The sequence below is a fragment of the Erithacus rubecula genome (genome assembly GCF_903797595.1).
Source record: "Erithacus rubecula genome assembly, chromosome: 1".
NCBI classification, from domain to species: Eukaryota; Metazoa; Chordata; class Aves; order Passeriformes; family Muscicapidae; genus Erithacus; species Erithacus rubecula.
In genome coordinates, this window is record NC_136658.1 from 36130791 (window position 1) to 36149775 (window position 18985).

The 18985-nt window shown below is 42.8% G+C and overlaps 3 protein-coding genes across 3 annotated transcripts in view; all 3 read left to right on the top strand.

The window, feature by feature from the left end:
• AMOTL1 (angiomotin like 1) overlaps positions 1-18985 on the top strand; it is a 152885-nt gene that overhangs the window by 25882 nt on the left and 108018 nt on the right. The window lies entirely within an intron of this gene.
• On the top strand, positions 516-4853 carry LOC306800928 (uncharacterized protein C11orf97 homolog). Its single transcript, XM_079303446.1, has 4 exons — positions 516-746; positions 1157-1261; positions 2842-2967; positions 4720-4853. The coding sequence occupies exons 1-4, from the start codon at positions 545-547 to the stop codon at positions 4725-4727; spliced, it is 441 nt and encodes a 146-aa protein (XP_079159572.1). The 5' UTR covers positions 516-544; the 3' UTR covers positions 4728-4853.
• FUT4 (fucosyltransferase 4) lies at positions 12480-16437 on the top strand (the record flags this gene model as incomplete). Its single annotated transcript, XM_079319224.1, has 1 exon — positions 12480-16437. One exon carries the CDS (start codon positions 12480-12482, stop codon positions 13719-13721), a length of 1242 nt encoding a protein of 413 aa, XP_079175350.1. The 3' UTR covers positions 13722-16437.

Consider the following 18985-nt stretch of genomic DNA (forward strand, 5'->3'; position numbering starts at 1 on the left):
TGCTGCTGTCCCCCGGTGCTGCTGTCCCCCGGAGCTGCTGTCCCTCGGGGCTGCTGTCCCTCGAAGCTGCTGTCCCTCGGGGCTGCTGTCCCCCGGGGCTGCTGTCCCCCGGAGCTGCTGTCCCTCGGGGCTGCTGTCACTCGGGGCTGCTGTCCCCCGGGGCTGCTGTCCCCCGGAGCTGCTGTCCCCCGGAGCTGCTGTCCCCCGGTGCTGCTGTCCCTCGGGGCTGCTGTCCCCCGGAGCTGCTGTCCCCCGGGGCTGCTGTCCCCCGGTGCTGCTGTCCCCCGGAGCTGCTGTCCCCCGGAGCTGCTGTCCCCCGGGGCTGCTGTCCCCCGGTGCTGCTGTCCCCCGGTGCTGCTGTCCCCCGGAGCTGCTGTCCCTCGGGGCTGCTGTCCCTCGGTGCTGCTGTCCCTCGAAGCTGCTGTCCCTCGGAGCCGCTGTCCCTGGGGCCGGCGGCGTGCCCGGAGCCGCAGCGCCGGGGCCCCGCCCGCCGGGCAGCCTGGCAACCCGCGCAGAGCCCGCACAACCGTCCGCGGCGGCGGCCATGAGGGCGGCGGGCCCGCAGCTGCCCGCGGCGGCGGCCGGCGAGCCGGGCAGCGACGGCCGCGGCGAGCAGCCCCGTGAGCACGGCCGGCCCCGGCCCCCGGCCGCCCCCTCCCCAGCCCGGGCCCGGCCCGCGGTGTCCCCTCGGGAGCCCGGCCGATCCCCGCGGGTTTCCTCGCTGACGGCCCCCAGCACTGCGGCAGGTGCTGGCCCTGGCGCCGCGGGGTGGCCGCATCCCTCTTCAGCTCCTTGGAGACTTCTGCAGCGGGGGCATCTCCTTGATGCCTCTCCGCCTACGGCCCTGCCTTGGGATGTCTGTCATGGGGAGGCACAGTGGCCGTGTCCCCGAGTGGCCCCGGGGTGGCTCTGGCTACCAGCACAGCCCGTCTGGCTGTGCCCACCGGGGTCTGTCCTGTGCCAGCCTCCTGTCCTGAGGAATTGCTCAGCGCTGGCGAGCGGGGCCCGGCTGAGCACGATGGTGTAAATTACTGGGTTCACAGTGTATTGAAGATGGATGCAGAGTAGCATGACTTGACAATTGCGATCAGCAAAGTACGTCAGCACTCGGGGGACTTATAATAACTGGTTGTTTTGTAATATATTTTACTAACAGGGCAGAAATGTGTGTATGTTGAGCCATCTAGGAGAGTTAAAGAAATACTGGAGGAGCACTTCCATTTTCAGAAAGAAGAATGCAATGTTAAACATCCAGCTGCAGGTAATCCTCTTTATCAGCAAATGACAAGCGTTTGTCAGAGCAAGTGATTGTTTTAAGGAACTGTGGCAAAATTACAGAGCATTTATGTAACAGCGTGCAGAACATTTAGAAACAGCAGAATTGCATATAGTCTTTATTACTTTATCTTTTTTTTTGGTCAGAAATTATGATACCAGAGAGAATACAGGTAATTCCATATGATGTATCAGTTTAATAAACCAGAAACAATTGCTGAACAGTAGGGTGGTTTTGTTACCTTTATTTTTTTTTTTAAAAAAAGAAATGCTGTAGTTATTTGAATACTGTTTCTCTTGGGTAGGATTGAGACCCATTTCTAAACTTGCTCAAAATGAATTTAAAACAGTTGAATTCACAGACAAAAATGTGCCTAAATTAGGTGATATAAAGACCATTTGAGCCTGTAATTTTTATTACTGTGATTAGGCTCTGTAGGGAATTACAGCACACACCTGCAAATGACTGACTTAGGTAGCCTCTGTGTGCAGGAAGCAGAGGAAAAAATGTACTTTGGACATTCTTTTGACTTGTCCTAGACACCTGTCATTGCATGTGTCATGCTCTAAAAGTGCCTGTTCTCTACCTGTTGACTGGAAAGGGGTCCTGAACACAGAGCTGAGTTGCTGATGTTAACACATCTGCTCAATCTGCTCATGTGCCTAATGTTACTAGGAGGTGAACACAACAATTTTTTCTGCATCCATCTGCCAATGGATTGAAATTGCCTGGAATATTTCAGGCTGGTTGAACAAATGAATGCTACCTTATACATTTTCATTACTTTTGAGGAATGTTCCAAAGAAATGTATGTTACAAAGTCTTAAAGTACTAAAGATAATAGAAAAACACTACATAAATATTTGTTACAAGACTATAATAGGTACCTATAGCAAACTCAGTAGAGAAATTGTATGTACAGCATAATGTTATAGGCATAGAATAACCATGATAAAGGATCAATATGATAACTAGAGATGCTGGTGTACAGATTATTCAGCAAGTACTGAATTCCTTTTTCAGCTGTGGAGACAATTAGAGATGCTTACTAAGTTGCCTGGGCTCTGATAGACAACAATTACCAGGTTGGATGGTAAATGATTTACACAGTTTAGACTACTAAAGTGTGTTGTTTAAAATAAATGAGGTGGCCAGTAAATTGTAACCTTTCCACAAAATAAATTAACTTTTCATTTTGTTCTGATGGTGACGGCTTTGGTTTTTTTTGTTTGGTTAGTTAGTTTTTGGTTTCAGGTTTTTTTTGGGGGGTAGGTGTTGTTGTTTTCCATATTTTTATGAGAGCATTTGGTATTCCAGTATGACCAAAAAAGGATGCTTCCTGCATCAATGGTATCACTGCTATTTCATACTTATTATAGACAAGCTGTATCCTGCTTCATTTAGGTGCCTGAGTAGTCCTAAGAGCTTCTATCTGAATTTCTCTCTGAATATGTAAATCTCTTTTCATTAACTAGGGAAGAATATTATTGTGTAGTTTTATATTAATTCTAGAAAAAACTGAAGTAATCAGTTATAAAGCTATTATTTTGCCAAATTGTTAACAGTGGCTGTGGAAGAAGTTTGGAATGTGAAGAACAATTTCTCCATTAGAAGCCTGAAACCAGTGTCACAGAACAACAGCGATTTACTTTTACAGCCTCAATTCTACTCAAGACATGCAAGAATGAAAAGTAAGAATCAATAATAAGAAACTTTCACTATAGCACCTCATTTTTAAGTTGCAGGGGATCTTTCTGCAGAGCTAACCCATCTCTTCCTTTAGTAAGTAGGAAACAGACTTTGAAATCTTTGCAGAAGAAATCTATTCAGAACTGCTGTGTTAAGTCACCTTATTTAATATTCTGAAACCTTTTGTAAAGGTTCCACATCTATTTTGAGGAATAATCACTTGGTTCCTACTGATAAATGGTGAGTGTTGGCTTCCTGTTCATTATGAACCTTACTGGTTTTAGCATCCAACCTTAGGAAATTCAATTGTTTGGAAAACCACTCCTCCAACACACCTCTTGAAAAGAACTTGATCTAGGTGCTCTTTCAGGCTTTTTAGTATTTGTCTGCAATGGTCAGCTGGTGCTCTGGGAAATGTGTTTTTCTCTCTTTACAGTCTGTAGAGTATGGCTTTTGTGAAGCAGACTTGTTCTTTATAGATTTTAGCTTAGTGAGTGCCCATATTCCCTCCTAAACTAACTCTCTTTAAACCCTAAAGAAAGAGAGTTTGTTTGCTTTTTAAGAGGAGTATTTTTAGTGCCATTAGCTTGCAGAATATATTATATATATATATATTTATATATTTACATATCAGCATATTTTGCCATTACATAAAGCTCCTTCCCACATTCTTGGGGGATGGTGGTTTAAAAATACAGGAAGCTGCATGACTAGCATCTCTTTCTTCCTATCTTGATTTTGTGAGATCAGGAGAGAGTGGGATCTTAGTTACAAGAGCAGTGTGGATTAAGCTACTACTGGTATAAAAAGTGTTTAACCAGTATAGCCTTCTGCCATGCTGCCTTTATTTTAGAGTTACTTACTTGTAGGAACACTTTAGTTATACAGCAGATCTAACAACTACAGAATGACTCAGAGTTTTGAGATGTTGGCATCATTTTAAAGATCATGTACCTCAGGCTTCTAGTGAAGGCAAGCAGAGTTTTCAAAAATCATGATCTCCATTTCCTGTTCAGAACCATGAAGAAAGAAGAGCTTTAAAACAAAGCAGTTTATTCAGATTGATGTAGGTGCTGAAAATCTGTTGATTTCCCTTTGGGAATTTGGATGTACATTCATTCTCAGGGACTGCTGCTAGAGACAAGTGGTGCCCTCCTCAGCAGCTATGCTGCCTGTTTTGTAGTGGGCAGGCAGGCATCTTGAGAGGAGTAGCAGAAAATATACATAATGGGAGAAAAACTGGGAGCAATGTGGCTTCAGCTCCTATGTTCACCAAACCATCTCCATTCATGCACTGTTTTCTATGTAAGGATCTGGGAAAGAAAGGAGAGACTAGTGGGGAGATGGAGTGGGTACAGGCTATAAAAATGGACAGAAGGGAAGAGGTGATGAGAGAAGAGGAGCTCACTGTGTTTAGTGCCAGAAGGAGAGGAACCAGTGAAGGAAAAGGAAGAAGAACTTACAAGGGGAATGAAAGAGAAGACATACAGAAGGTTAGAAATTCCTGAAGGAAACAGAAAAGAGGAGAATACAGTTCAGGAACATAGAGATAGAAACTGTAAAAAATGAAGGGAAATATGCAGGAGACATAAACAAAAGAAAGAAAAAAAAAATCTTCATAGTGCTGAATTCACTTAAGTAAATGCATTTTGCTTCTTCCTTTTACTGCCTTTCCCTAAAAGTGATCAGTAGTTTGGAGGGCTCACTATGTGGTGTTTCATCCATCCTCAGAGCAGATGTTGTCTTTTTTACAGATTGCTGAATGTCAGTGCTGTGAAGACCTGAACCTGCTTTGATGTGTCAAATCAAACACCAGCATAACTAGCTACCTTTGGAAATGTAGTTGTTTATTTATAGGGTTTTGAATAAAGTTCTACTTGAATATGGAGCTATTTCCTTTTTTGTTCTTTTATTCATATCCTCATACTACTTTTAAATCTGATATTGTAAGCAGCCAAATCTGATCCATATTTCCACCAGTGGTGAAAGCGTCACAATCCAAAGACTACAAGATGTTCTTGATGAAAAATGCACAACTGTGAAAGTCAACATCTTCATAGTTTTCTCTTTTCAAAGGGATTCTAAGTTCTAAAATCCAGTAGATGATTTTAATGTAATTGAAGAAAGGCCTTATTATGCTTTAGGCTGAGTTCATCCATTAAACTGAGCATTTCAGAAGGCAAGAGTTTGTGATTCAGTATCTAGCCTGATTTAATGGGAGTTTAACATAAATAAATCTCTCTCCATACAAGACCTTGCATAGTATCAAAGAGACAGCATGGAACCTGAAATAACTCACTCTTAAACCTTACAGTGAGCTAACACCAAATGAATATTAGTTTGCTTTGTATTATCATGCCACTTATGAAACAAATGTGGATCCTTTCTAATGTACAAAATCAGAGAAGATATGGAATCCTCCAGAGGCTGTTTCACCATGGACTTCTGTGTGCTGCAGGACCACAGCTGACTCACCATGGTCTTCCCCACAGGTTGGCTCCTGGAGCAACTCCTGCTCCTCCTCCACCTGGAGGAGACCTGACTGGTCTGCAGGGCTTTTCTTCTCACATATTCTTACTCTTCTCTTCTCTGGCTGCAATTGCTTCTCTGCAATAACTTTTTTTCTCTAAATTTGTTATCCCAGAGCTGTTGTACCACCATTGCTAATTGGCTTAGCCTTGCAGTTCCTCTGCAAGTGTCAGTAATACTATGAATATTTTTAAAGAGGAAGTCTCAGTGACAACTTTGTGAAACTGGACTTTGATTCCCCCCCCTTTTTTTTTTTTTTTTTTTTTTTTTTTTTGACAATTATCTGTGAATTTAATCAGAGGATTTATGTTTGATTTTCCGGATCTCTTCTCTGACATTAAAAGTTTGATTTTATTTTTGTATCAGTGAGAAGGGAAAAAGAGAATAACCAAAACCAAAACAGCCCCTCAGCTGCCTTCAAGCCAACTCTTTTCAGTGTTTCCATTTGACTTCTAAATGAAAAAGGTTATTGTACTGAGTATTGTCCCTGAGGCACTAGAGGAATAGATCCTTTTGAAAATACTGCTCTCACTTTTTAGATGCAAATTTGATCATGAATCACATAATAATGTTTGAAAAGCACTGGATTTTCAGACAGAGACTTTAAATAGGCTTGTTGCATCTTGCTTCTGCTTATTTTCATTTTTATCCTACTCTCCTCTCCTTGGTTTTCCATTCTGTTTCATAATCTTGTTTTAACATTTTCCAAATGAGAAGACTTTCTGGCTCTATCCTGGATTCCTGCACTGACTCAGTTTTGGTGCAGCATTTGGTGCTCATTTTCTCTCTTTTCCTTTTTGTGTGACTTTATACAACAGAAAAATACCTGTTATATCTTTTCTACTGAATATATTACCTCAGTTATGAGGCTGTGGTAATTCTTACCTAGTCTGATATATTCATGTTTGTGTCTCATGTTTTTATGTGTCTCCTCTTTTATTTGAATAAAACAAAGCAATTTGTTTAAATATAATATTGATTAATAGGAATATTATTAATATTACTGTGATATTTATAATATCTTTATAATATTTTATTAAATAGAATGCTGGGTAATTTAAATTAACTGTGCTCACATTTTATCATAGTGACTTTTTACTGTCTAACTGTTAGCTCTCCTTTTCTCTTTCTTTTATTCTATTATTTCATTGCCAAACTCAACATTACTCCTTTGAAAGACAATTGTTGTCATTGCTTATATCATTATATAATTAAACACATTTTTCCAAGGCTACATCTACATTATTAAGTAATGAAGCACAACAGGAGGGGCCAAGTTATTAAAGCAGTTGGTATTGAAAACCCCAAATTAGATTATATGTGAATTAGGAGATTTACTTCAAATTAGGGCTAGTTTTGTCTTCTGAACTGAGATATGACTCTGATCTCTGATGTTCAAAGATGTCCAGAGAGAAGTTTTACCACAAATCCTTGCTCTCTGTCCTGGGAGATGCTCACTATGCAAAATGAGATCATCAGTGCTGGTTGCATGTGACTGTCTCTTGCCAATGAGGCTGCATAAGATGAAGTCTGGTGCTCAAAAACCCCAAGGGAAACTGAAATTATTAATAATTACTTACAAATATCCACAGAGCCAAATTCTGGCTTGCTGGTACCCACAGGTGTGTCAAAGTGCCTGAGGATCATGTGGGACTATTCGGAAAATGTTCTGCTCTGATCTCTGCTCTGGTCTACCCTGGTGAACACCAAAGCTGTGTGCTTCAGTGGAAGACTGAAGAGGGTCCTGGACAGGATCCTACACTCACAGTGTGCACAGCACATTTATTCATGCCTGTGCCTTAACCTGGAAATATCAAGTTCACGTGGTTTTAATCCAGCATTGCTCACAGTCACAAGTGCTCACAAGTTTCACAAGTGGAACTGTAGCTGGGCGGAATATTTGAATGTTGCATTTGCTGCATCTGCAGAAACATCAGTTTGTCTGTCCAGAAACTGTTCAGGCTCAACGTTCAATTGGATCTTCTATCTCTCATTGAATTTCTGAATTTTAAACTTCAAAGCAGAAAGATCATAATCCTGCATATGAAACACCAGGTAATGAAATTACAGGCATTTCAACTTCAAAATACAAAAATACAGAAATACAAAGTGTATCATTTATACAGAACAAAACTTTTATCATCCTTTTCATAGAGAATTTAGGTTCTTAGTTGGCAAAACTTGCATTGAAACCATGGGGACTATTTATGAAGAAGAGACTTCAGCATCATTCTTAGTGTCATTTTGGTACCAGACAGCATCCTCCTACGCTTTGAAGCTAATCACATTTTCTTATGATGAAAAACTCCACAAGGTTTCCCTGGCTGACAGAACGCCTGAGTTGATAGCTGTGGCTAAAAACACACCATGTCTTACAGTATTTTTTAAACTACCTTTGTAAAACAGTTGACAAATAGCTTCAAAGACTTTTCTAGGCTTAAATATTTCTGAAGTGTGACAAAACAGAGTGAGTCAGAGTAGAGGAGGAAGCCAGCTGGGAAGTTCCAGGCAAAAATATTTACTTCTGTTAGTGATGGCAAATATTCAACCTTCAAATAAGAAAAATATTTTTTATTTTGCAACAGCTTCATTACTAACACACAGCATATTATTTTAAATTCCTGACTATCAGCAACATGAGAACTTGCTGTGATTTCCATGGAGCAGTTAAGGCACTGCATATATAGTGCCAAGAAGTCTGGGTGGTCCTCAGTCCATGGGGCTATCTCCTGGACTGGTTTATCTCCAAAGCAGACAAAACCAGATGTGTTCCCTGTGGGAGGTCTTCAGCCATCTGGCAACACTACTCAACCTTCAGCATTGTTGTACTTCTCACTGATGTCCATGGAGTTTTTCCCGAGTCAGAGTGAACAAAACTGCTTGACAAAACCTGCCAGCACAAAGTAGCTGATGTGATTGTGCCACGGGTGTGCTGTGTCTAATGGCAGAAATGAGGCAAACTGAAGTAGACACAGGTTATTGCCAGGCTGGTATTTATTTCTCTAGACAGGAAATGAGACATTAAAAAGGGAATCTGACCTACACACAGATCTGAGGACACCTGACTTCCAACCTTGGTCCTCACTCTACAGCAGCACATCACATCTGGCTGTTAAATTTACTGCACCAAGATTTCTAGGAGTCTGCTAGACTTGTAGATGAAGGCACAACTATCATTAATTTCAATAGTGACTATGATAAATATCCAATTAAAATGTATTTCTGCTATTTACCATATTGGGTGTGTTTGAAGGCAGCAGCAATGAAACAGTTGAATCTGTAATTTGTAAAAATTCTAAAATGTATCTCAAATACATTTCATCTTGCCCTAGATGTAAATTCTTTCTCTAGATATAAATTCTATAAAGATTTTTGAACTAGTGGACTACATACAACATGTAGATGTAAACATTTATTTAGGTTCCACAGTGGCAGGTGTAACAGGAAAATTAATTTAAGGTGACAATATTACTCATAGAAACGATTTAGGCTATGTCCTCTCATCTTGAAATTATTAAATTCTCATTTTTCATAATAAACCAAATATTATTATAGTTCTTGATTTCTATGTTGTATATACAACCATAACTTACTGTGGATTTCAGTAGTAGCTTTTTTTAAGATACAGTTTAGAGCTTTAGGTGATGTTGTGCTAAGGAATACAGAAAACCATGTTTTGATTTCATTGTAAATAATTCAACAGATTTTTCTCGATGTAACAGTAGTCTTAATATGGATGCCACTGAAGTGCAGATGAAAGTCACACTGAAGTTTCACTAAGAGACTGCAAAAACTCAAAAGTAACTAGGCAACTCTTGCTATGAATCCTCACAATGTAAGTTTTTTTGTTTGTTTTGTCTTTCAATTTGCCTACTTGGCTTATAAAGATTTCCATATTACATTGTCCTGAAACATTTCATAAATGCCAAATTAATGCCAACATTTTTGTTGACTTACCACAGGCAGGATCAGGCCTTGCATCATCATTGTAACTGGCCAGGCTTTGAATTTGGAATGCTTAGCAGCAAATCTTCAAGCAAGGGAAATGAAAACATGACTAGATAAAGACTCCTCCAAAGTCACGTATCAATGCTGAAAGCTCCTGAAGGAAAAAAAGAACTGTCATTGTAGTTGATATGATCAAATTTATTGAGTGAATCAGAATTCCACAGAAGTCACTGGAGCACTCCCACTCACAAGTCCCAGATTTCTCATATTATTGGAAAAATGTCTGAAGAAACAAAATAATAAACAGTTGTGGGTTTGGATCACTTTGAATCCTTGATTAATGCAGGCTAAGGATTGTGTTTGTTTTATGTAGCATTCATTGTATTGGATGGGCTCTGGATTGAATCTACACACAGCTTAAGGCTTCAGAGGATTCTACTCTTCTTTAAGCATTGTATTTCTGTATTTTTTTTTTTTTGCAGTCTTCTGCTGTAGCAAAGTAGCTTTCCCATATTGCCATTTTGTGACTAAAATCAGTTATTTATCAAGACAGGTGCTAGTGCCAGCAATGATTTACCTCATCCACTAGGGTGGACTAGTGTTCCCTGGAGATCCCTTCTGACCAACTCTGTATATTGAAGCAGGCAGCCACATACCAACTCCAACCACTGCTGCTGGCATTTCTTATATTGTAGAAGTGCCTGCAGCATGGACTATGGAAGTACTATGTACACAATGTGGAATGAAATGACTACAATAGGTTTATGGAAGTACATAATTTAGTTTATAACCTACCACCACCCTTACACACAACTGCTCTTTATTGAGTGAGCAGACCTGAATCACTTTTCTCACTAATACAGAGTCAAGTCACAGGGCCTTGATGTATGTGGTATGTAAAAGCTGTGCTGAAACCCAAACAGCCAGTGAGAATATATGCCTGGTGTAACTCTGCTGCCTCAGTGGATATATATGAGAGGGACCTTGGTTCTACAGCTGTTGGATATACCACGTGCAGTGTCAGAACTGGAAACTTGTTCAGTTCTGTACAAACAATGTTTGAACTGTGGGAGCTGACAACCTCTCAGTTCACTGAAGCAAATTACTTAGGAAAATATTTCTGAGCCTATGTGATGTACTTTTTCACAGCAGCTCTGTGAAGCAGAGCTGGAAAATGTAACTTTCTGGTAACCGTGAAGTTTTGGAGTTTTTGAATAACTGTGAGATTTTAAAGTAAACATGTATGATTCTAAGAAAGCTGTAAAGGAGCAAAAAGTATCCTCTTTTAAAATTTATTTTCCTTTAGGTTTCCAAATTGTTACTCCTCCTAGAGGTGCTCTAAACTGATTTAAGTTGACAGGAATTCAGAGCTATTGTGGCCAGCTGCCACTTCTTTTTTTTTTTTTCATGTTTTTTCTTTTTTTCCTCCTAAATAAGTGACTTATTCAAACTTGCTCTCAACCTCACTGTCTAAATTACATCTTTTTTAAAAAAATCCCTTGCATCTTCCAAAGTACTTCCCTGTGAGGCCACAGGATACAGTGTGTAAAACATAGCTCAGCTGGGGTGGGAAAACCCTTTTGCCAGAGTTTAAAACCTCTGGCTGTTTCAGGTGTGGACTGGAAGAAATAAATGAGAATGCACATGGGAAGCAGCAGAGCATTCCTGCTTTCTTATGGACAGGGCTCCCCTCCCCCTGTGGCCCTCTGCCCCCTGCTCCTACCTGTGCTCATGTATGGGGTCTGTGTGTGGCAAGGTTCAGGTAGTGATGGGGTGACAGGGGTGGCTTCTCTGAGACAGTGCTAGAAACTTCCATGTCTACTGGAGCCAATACCAGCCAGCTCCAAGACTAACCCACTGCTGGCCACGGCTGATCCCATCAGTGACAGCAATAGCATCTTTGGGATAATGTATTCCAGAAGGAAAAATGTTACTGCCCAGAAGCAATCACATCCAGAGAAGAAAGGAATGAAAATATGTGAGAGCAGACACCAAGGTCAGTGCAGAAGAATGGGGCAGAGGTGGTGCAGGGGCTGGAGCAAAGATTCCCCTGCAGCCCATGCCCATGGTGAGGCAGGATGTTCCCCAGGACCTCATGCCAGAGCAGGATGCCCACAAAAAGCTCTGCTGCTGAGCAGGGTCCTGGCAGGATCTGTGGCCCCATGGAGAAAGGAGCCCACGCTGGAACAGGTTTGCTGGTAGCACTTGTGACCCCACAGGGGACCCACACTGGAACACCCTGTTCCTGAAGGACTGTGCTCTATGGAAGGGAGCAGTTCATGAAGAACTGCAGGCCCCGAGAAGGATTCACACTGGAGAAGTTCAAAGGACTGTCTCCCATGGGACGATCCACACTGGAGCAGGGGAAGGGTGTGAGGAAGGAGCAGCAGAGACAGCTGTGATGAACTGACCCAGCTTGCATTCCCCATCCTCCTGTGCCACTGTTGGGGCAGAGAAATTGTGAGTGACATTGAACCCAGGAAGAAGAGATGGGTGGGGAGTTTTTCAGTTTTGGTTTAATTTCCCATTACTCTCGTTTGCTTTCACTGGCAATAAGTTAATTTCCCCAAATCGGTTTTGTTTTGCCCGCGACCTGTAACTGCTGAGTGATCTCTCCCTGTCCTTTTGTTGACCAGATAGTTTTAGTTCCGTTATACCTTCTCTCCTCCGCCTTGCTGATGGAGGCAGTGACAAAGCGGCTGTGATGAGCACCCGGCACCAAGCCGGGGCCAACCCACCAGAGGTGCCAGGTGCGGGCGCCCTGAGACCCCTTGTGAGCGTCCCTCCAGCCCTTCCCGTGCGTGCCGGGGCCTGGGCTCGCACCGGGGACCCTCCTGAGTGCGGGGACACAAATTCCCTCCGCGGCCCGAGCCGGGAATAGTCACCGAGCGGCCCGGGGCGGTGCTGAGACCGCGAAACCCCAGCGGGAGCCCGAGCGCGGCTCTCCCCGAGGGCGGAGCGGCAGCGGCCGCGGCGGGCGGGACAAGGTGGCACTCGGGGCTGGGGGCGGCCCCGGGCCGGCGGAGGAAGGGCCGGCATGGCCGGGAGGGGCGGCGGCAGCAGCACCGGCACCTCCCCGCCGCCGGGCCCGGGGGTGGGGGCAGAGCGGCGGCGGCGGCAGCAGCCGCAGCCCCGGGATGCGCTGCCCGGCCGCGGTGCCCTGCGCGGGGCAGAGGGCCAGGGGCCGGGGATGGCGGCGGGGATGGCTGGGGGGATGGCGGCGGCCCCGCGGCGCTGCCGTGGCCGCTGCTGCTGGCGGCGCTGGCGGCGGCGGCCCCGCTGGCGGCGGTGGGCGCTGGCGTTCGGGCTGCTGGGCGCCGCCGCCGCAGTCGCCCTCTACTCGGCGCTGCCCGAGCCGGCGCGGGCGGACGAGGCGGTGACCGTGCTGCTGTGGTGGGAGCCCTTCGGCCGCCCGCGGCGCTTGCCCGACTGCCGGCGGCGCTACAACATCAGCGGCTGCCGGCTGAGCGCCGACCGCAGCCGGCTGGGCGAGGCGCAGGCGGTGCTGTTCCACCACCGCGACCTGGCGCGGCACGGCGCCGAGGGGCTGCCCCCCGCGGCCCCGCCGCGGCCCCCGCGCCAGCGCTGGGTCTGGATGAACTTCGAGTCGCCGTCGCACTCGCCCGGGCTGCGGGGGCTGGGCGGGCTCTTCAACTGGACCATGTCCTACCGCCGCGACTCGGACGTGTTCGTTCCCTACGGGTACCTCTACGTGCCGCCGGCGCCCCGGCCCTTCGTGCTGCCCCGCAAGACGCGGCTGGTGGCCTGGGTCATCAGCAACTGGAACGAGGAGCACGCCCGGGTGCGCTACTACCGCCAGCTGCAGGAGCACCTGCCCATCGACGTGTACGGGGCGCGGGGGATGGCGCTGGCCGAGGGCGGCCTGGTGGAGACCGTCTCAGCCTACAAGTTCTACCTGGCCTTCGAGAACTCCCAGCACACCGACTACATCACCGAGAAGCTCTGGAGAAACGCTTTCTCCGCCAGCGCCGTGCCCGTGGTGCTCGGACCCCGCAGGGCCAACTACGAGCGCTTCATCCCCCCCGATTCCTTCATCCACGTTGACGATTTCCCCAGCCCCCGGCTGCTGGCCACCTACCTGAAATTCCTCGATAAGAGCAAACCCAACTACAGGCGGTACTTCGCCTGGAGGAAGAAGTACGAAGTCCACGTCACCTCGTTCTGGGATGAGCATTTCTGCAAGGTCTGCGAGGCTGTTCGGGCAGCTGGGAATCAGATCAAGACTGTTCAAAATCTGGCCAGCTGGTTCGAAAGCTGATGTTCCTGGCGGGTGAGGCTTGCCTGAACAGCCAAGGTGTCGGGAAGGATGGGTGTCACAGAGATCATGAGCCACAGAGGACTGGCATCACTTGGAGAAGGGTACAGGTACAGGAAAACAAGCTGTGAAAAGCATGCCGAAAGAAGATTTTTATTAAAAAGAAAATTATGAAGGTACAAAGAGACATTATGCCAGATGATTCCTAAAGAGCAAAGTTAAATTTCCAAAAGTTGTGCGGTTACAGAAGTTTCAAAGTTCTGCACAGCTCAACATAAATACCCGATGCCAAATTCCTCAGCTGTACAGCTGAAACCAATTTCGGCGGCTATGACAACTTCCTGGACTGTGAAACTTTCCTCTTCTCGCAGAGGATACATGATCAGTGCTGGCTTTCTGTAATACCAAGACAAAAATGAATGTTTTAAACTGGTTTTTATGTGTGTGAAAGCTATTTACAGACGAATTCGGAGCCACAAGTGTTGAATGTAAGACTTATGATACAGTAGCACCTTTAAGCAATGCTTGAAATTCCCCCGCTAATAATGCTTTGAACCAAATAATTGTTCTGCTTAGGAAAAAGCGTATGGAGGGGGCTGAATCTGAGTGGTCAAACAACTCAGATGTTGTAAAGTATTTCTACTACTACTGCTGAAACCATGGGCATGTTTATCCTGTATGGAAGTAGAGTAGAACTTCAAGTACAGGAAAATACAGACCACAGGGAAGAAAGTTGTAACACTTCCACTCTCCCTTTATTCAGGAATTAGAAAATGTTTACAGGTATCTGCATGTTTTTCTCTGCAAAATAATTGCCATACAGGAAAATGCAGGGAAAGGCTCAGGATGGCAGGAGTTTTATTACTGTATTGAATATATATACAGAAAGGGTAACATTTTTCTCAACTCTCAGTAGACATTGCTGTTGTGTAGCAACTCTTTTGGTTTATGGCATGCATTTCTAAAAAATTCTGCTGGGGGACAGACTAGTTAGAATGCTATTTTGTTGTTTTAAAAATAATAATTACCAAAAAATCCCAAAACTCCCAAATCCCTTTCATTCAAAAAGAATATTACTGCAGAGAATAAGATCTACTCTGTGGGTAAAATACAGATTGTGTGAGGGAAGAATATAAAAAGGGAAAGATTCACTATTTTGTCTTCCTTTGGTTTTGCAGTCTTTTTCTGGCTCATTTTTTATATCAATGAATAGATTCTTAAGTAGAACTCCCTCAGTGCCTGTCAGGATCATTTGCAGTAGTGACTCCCTTTTAGACTCGCACATTTTGCTGGAGCCATCCTAGTAGTAGATGTGTGGTTACTTTTTGGTTACAGACATCTTGTTCAGCCAAGCCAGAAAGAAACTTCAGTTACAATTGCACATCCTCGCCAAGCTCAGTTTCCCTGTTTTTGCAGCTGTGAAGTTTGGTGACAAAAAATGGCAACCTAGAGACCTGCCCAAATGGATAAGGTGTTCATTCTGCTGCTTTTTAAAACGTGGAGTTACTCAGAGATTTCATTCAGAATAAAACCATGGGCACAGAACAGATAGGAAAAGAGGAAAGTCAGTTGCAAATAAAAGATGGGCATCAAAACAGGCAACATCACTGGCATTTGTGAGTAATATTTAGGTTAGGAAAGGATTGGATTTGGTTTAAGCAGTATGGGATGTTGGATGAGGGCTTTTAAGATGTATGAGCTGGCAGTCTACTGTAATTTATTTCTAGTTAGATGTTCTCTATGATTAGGTAACCATGGTGCCAAGGATTATTGGGAAAAAACCTAGTAATAATGAAATTAATTAATAATTTGCACAGTTTTACCAGTTCAGATCTTGCAGGCTTCTGCAATTATTCCCTTCTGCTTTTGTGCAAGGAGGGTTGGCTGAAAGTACTTGATGAACCTTTTTGCTGTCAGTGCCAGAGTTGCTGGAGAATATTTATTGGGAAGGGAGTGAAAACAATCTATGCAATGTGGGATATGGTAGGGATGATTCCTAATGCTGCACTTTCACTTCAAGAGGTATAAAGTGGTTGTTTAAAGTAAAAGAGTGTTCTTCATGGCATGGTCATCTGTTTCTCTGTCAGTAGGTACTACCCCCATAATACTGGGTTTGATATTTTTAAAACTCCAATTTATAAGTGTCAAGATGATAGGTTCCCTCTTCTCCTTTGGATTTATAATATTTTTTTTCTGTTCAGTTTTTATTAGAGTTCACATAACTGTATACAAAACCCCAGTCTTAAAAGTGATGAAATAATATTTAAGATTGCACTCCTTTTTACCAATCTGCTGAAACTAGTGCATTTTTTTCAGTCCTCCTAATTTTTTTAGCATTTTGTGAAAATTTCTAGGCACACAGGTCTTCTGTGTAGTCATGAGTAATGCCATATGCAGGAGATCAGGCTACAGGAGCATGGGAATTTCCAGAGATCACAGTGTTAATTTTTTTCTCAGTCTTTCTGAAAAAAGGAGTTGAAATCTTTGAGGAAATATCTTTGTTAAATTCAGAAAATATCTACAAAGCAATTAAAGCATCCTTTTTGTAAAGTGAATAGTATTTATAAATTGTGCACTGAGGGTTTTCAAGAACTCTATGGTGAAAACTGCAGATTTGTAATGATTATTGCAAAGCACTTGGATTGGGAGAAGACTTTTCTAATGTCATCATTCTTACATGGATATTACAAATTTGTGGCTCTCCATTTGGGAGGAAACTCAGGCCTATAGCTAAGCCAATGTTACAGAATTTCTGTAACAATTTCTGTGTCATCCATACCACAAGCTAATAGTGTACTGTTACAGGCAAAGGACCAGCTTTTGTAATGCACTTTGTAGAGCTCTAGTTCAATGATAAATGTAAAGTTTGCCTGAACAAACTGGTTTGCACTTTGGGTACCAGATTCCACAAGGCATTGTGTATACAATGATGATGTATACAATCCAATTGTAAAAATTGGGGAAAGCTATTCTCTATTGTAAGTAGAAGAGTTTCCTTGAATACATTTTGAAAAAGTTTTTTATTCCATGCCTTAAAATATTGGGGTGGAGGGAAAGAAAGGAAGATCATTATCTTCTGGGTTTTATAAGGTGAAGAATTACCATTACTTTTTGATTATGATGTAAGTGGAATAGAGAATTATGTGATCCCTCAAATTGCATATTGTATCTCAGGGAATTTTATATTGTAAGGTGTCTTGATCTCCGTGGAATGAAGTAACTTTATATTAATTATATAGATTGACACTCAATAAAATTAAAGGAAGCAATGCAAAACAACCCTATTTTTATTCTGTTTTCTGTGTTATGAAGGCTGAAGAAAACTGCTTTTTAAAGAGAATGAATGTCCTTTCATGTTTGTTCAATAAATAAGTGGCTGATTGTTCTTGAAGTAGTCAGACCATCTGAGGTTAGGCATAAAACCTGGTTCTGTGAGGAGAAAAATATTTTCATAGGAGAGACTGTGCTGGGTTATTTTCTATATGAAAAGGTGCATTTATTGAAGCTGGGTGTTGGAAAGATGTCATTTCAAGCAAAATCAAACAAACGAACTTTCTCTTGACCTACAGAGAATTTGAATGTGGTTGGATTCTTTTTGCCCCCCCTTAAATTTCAAATGAGACCATGTTTATTTTGGTATTCAGCATTTAGTGCTATATCTACCTTTCTACCTACAGTTTTTTCACATTTGTTCATGGCTGTCTTCAACTAAGCAACAAAAGACCAAGGGCCAGAAGCTGTTTTCCCTAAGTTTGTGCTGACACTGATTACTGCACAGGTGATGGCTCACCCCTCTCTTTACTCATCTTCTGTAAGGCTTGGTGCACTGTATTGAGAAAGCATTTCTGAAAATTCCTGCCCAGCCAGGAAAGGGTGGGAGCTACAGACCATGCTTTCCCCCCCAAGGTGATTGATGTATCAATTTACTTTTTAAAGTAGAGTTTAAACTGACTGCTTACTTGCTCCTGCCTAAGGGAGAAACATTTTTTTGCTCTTTTTCCGGGTGGCACTGAACACTGGGTTGGGGAAGCTGATGTAAATATTTTTCTGACAAATATTGGGTACCATTTGTTCGGGCTTGTTTGGTGACTCTTGAGTGAGTTATGCCTGATTAAAGCCACACAACTCTCTATCCAACAGTCATATAAAATGGTGTTTGTTTTAAGAGAGTAAATAACCCTTTGTAGACTGCATAGAGCTGGCTCAATCTAAAATCTGTTGATGGGAACAGTGGCTTAATGTGGATTTAAGTGGTGTTTGACTAAAGATAACTCAGGATTCAAGTATAACAGCCTGTTTTTAATCAGTAAAAAAAAGTCATTATTTGAATAACTTGCCTGTAACCAGCTTGGTTTATGTAACCAGCTCAGTTTAACAATTTGCATAATTATGTATTTTCTTCTGTGTGGTCATTTGAAAAGAAATACTCCAGGCCAGAATTTCTATGTCTTCTTTGCATTCTGCAGATTTTTTTAAAATGGTCTTTAACTGAGTACCTAAGCTTAATTTTGACACAATGGCAGCTGTTCCTGAGAGTCTCACCCCAAAGATTATCTGAGATAAAAAAGTCAAACCTGTTTTTCAGGAGTGCTTTGAGAGCTGCAGGGATTTCTCACTGCTGGTGCTAAAGGTGCTCAATGTGTTCAGGAAGCATCGAGAATCCATGACCCCTCTTTAATTTAAAAAAATTTCTCTAAAGGAGTACATACTTTCCTGAATTCCTTCAATGATTTTAGGTCCTTATAATTGCATGGGTTTAATTTTTGCAATGGATTTAAAACTGGACGTTATTTCAGGAATGCTCAATGTTTTAATAATATTCTTTTAATAACTGTGAAAAATTGTCCCAAATTTGGAATTGAATTTTGAATTTTTCTCCATTTATCAACACATCTTTTGAAGTTAGTCAAACCATAGATTGGCTGTATGCATTTTGGAAGGAAATTCTGCATTTGCATCCTTAAATTTCCCATTGATGTAAACGGCACTGTAGATATTTTGGATTATGAGAAGCAGGAAAACACAGTGCATTAGGAATGCCCAAGCTGTAGCCTACTGTGGCTCTGAGATCCTGATCACATGAATGTCTGGAAATTGGCCATCTTGCTTTTAAGCAGAGGGCAGAAAGATGATTGCAAATAGAAAGCATAGATTATCGGATTGTGAATGTATTTAAGTGCATTTGTAATGCTGCCAAATAACTTTGTGTAGTGTAAAGATGATTGATTTATTTGAAGCAAGCACAACAGGACTACATGAAATACAGC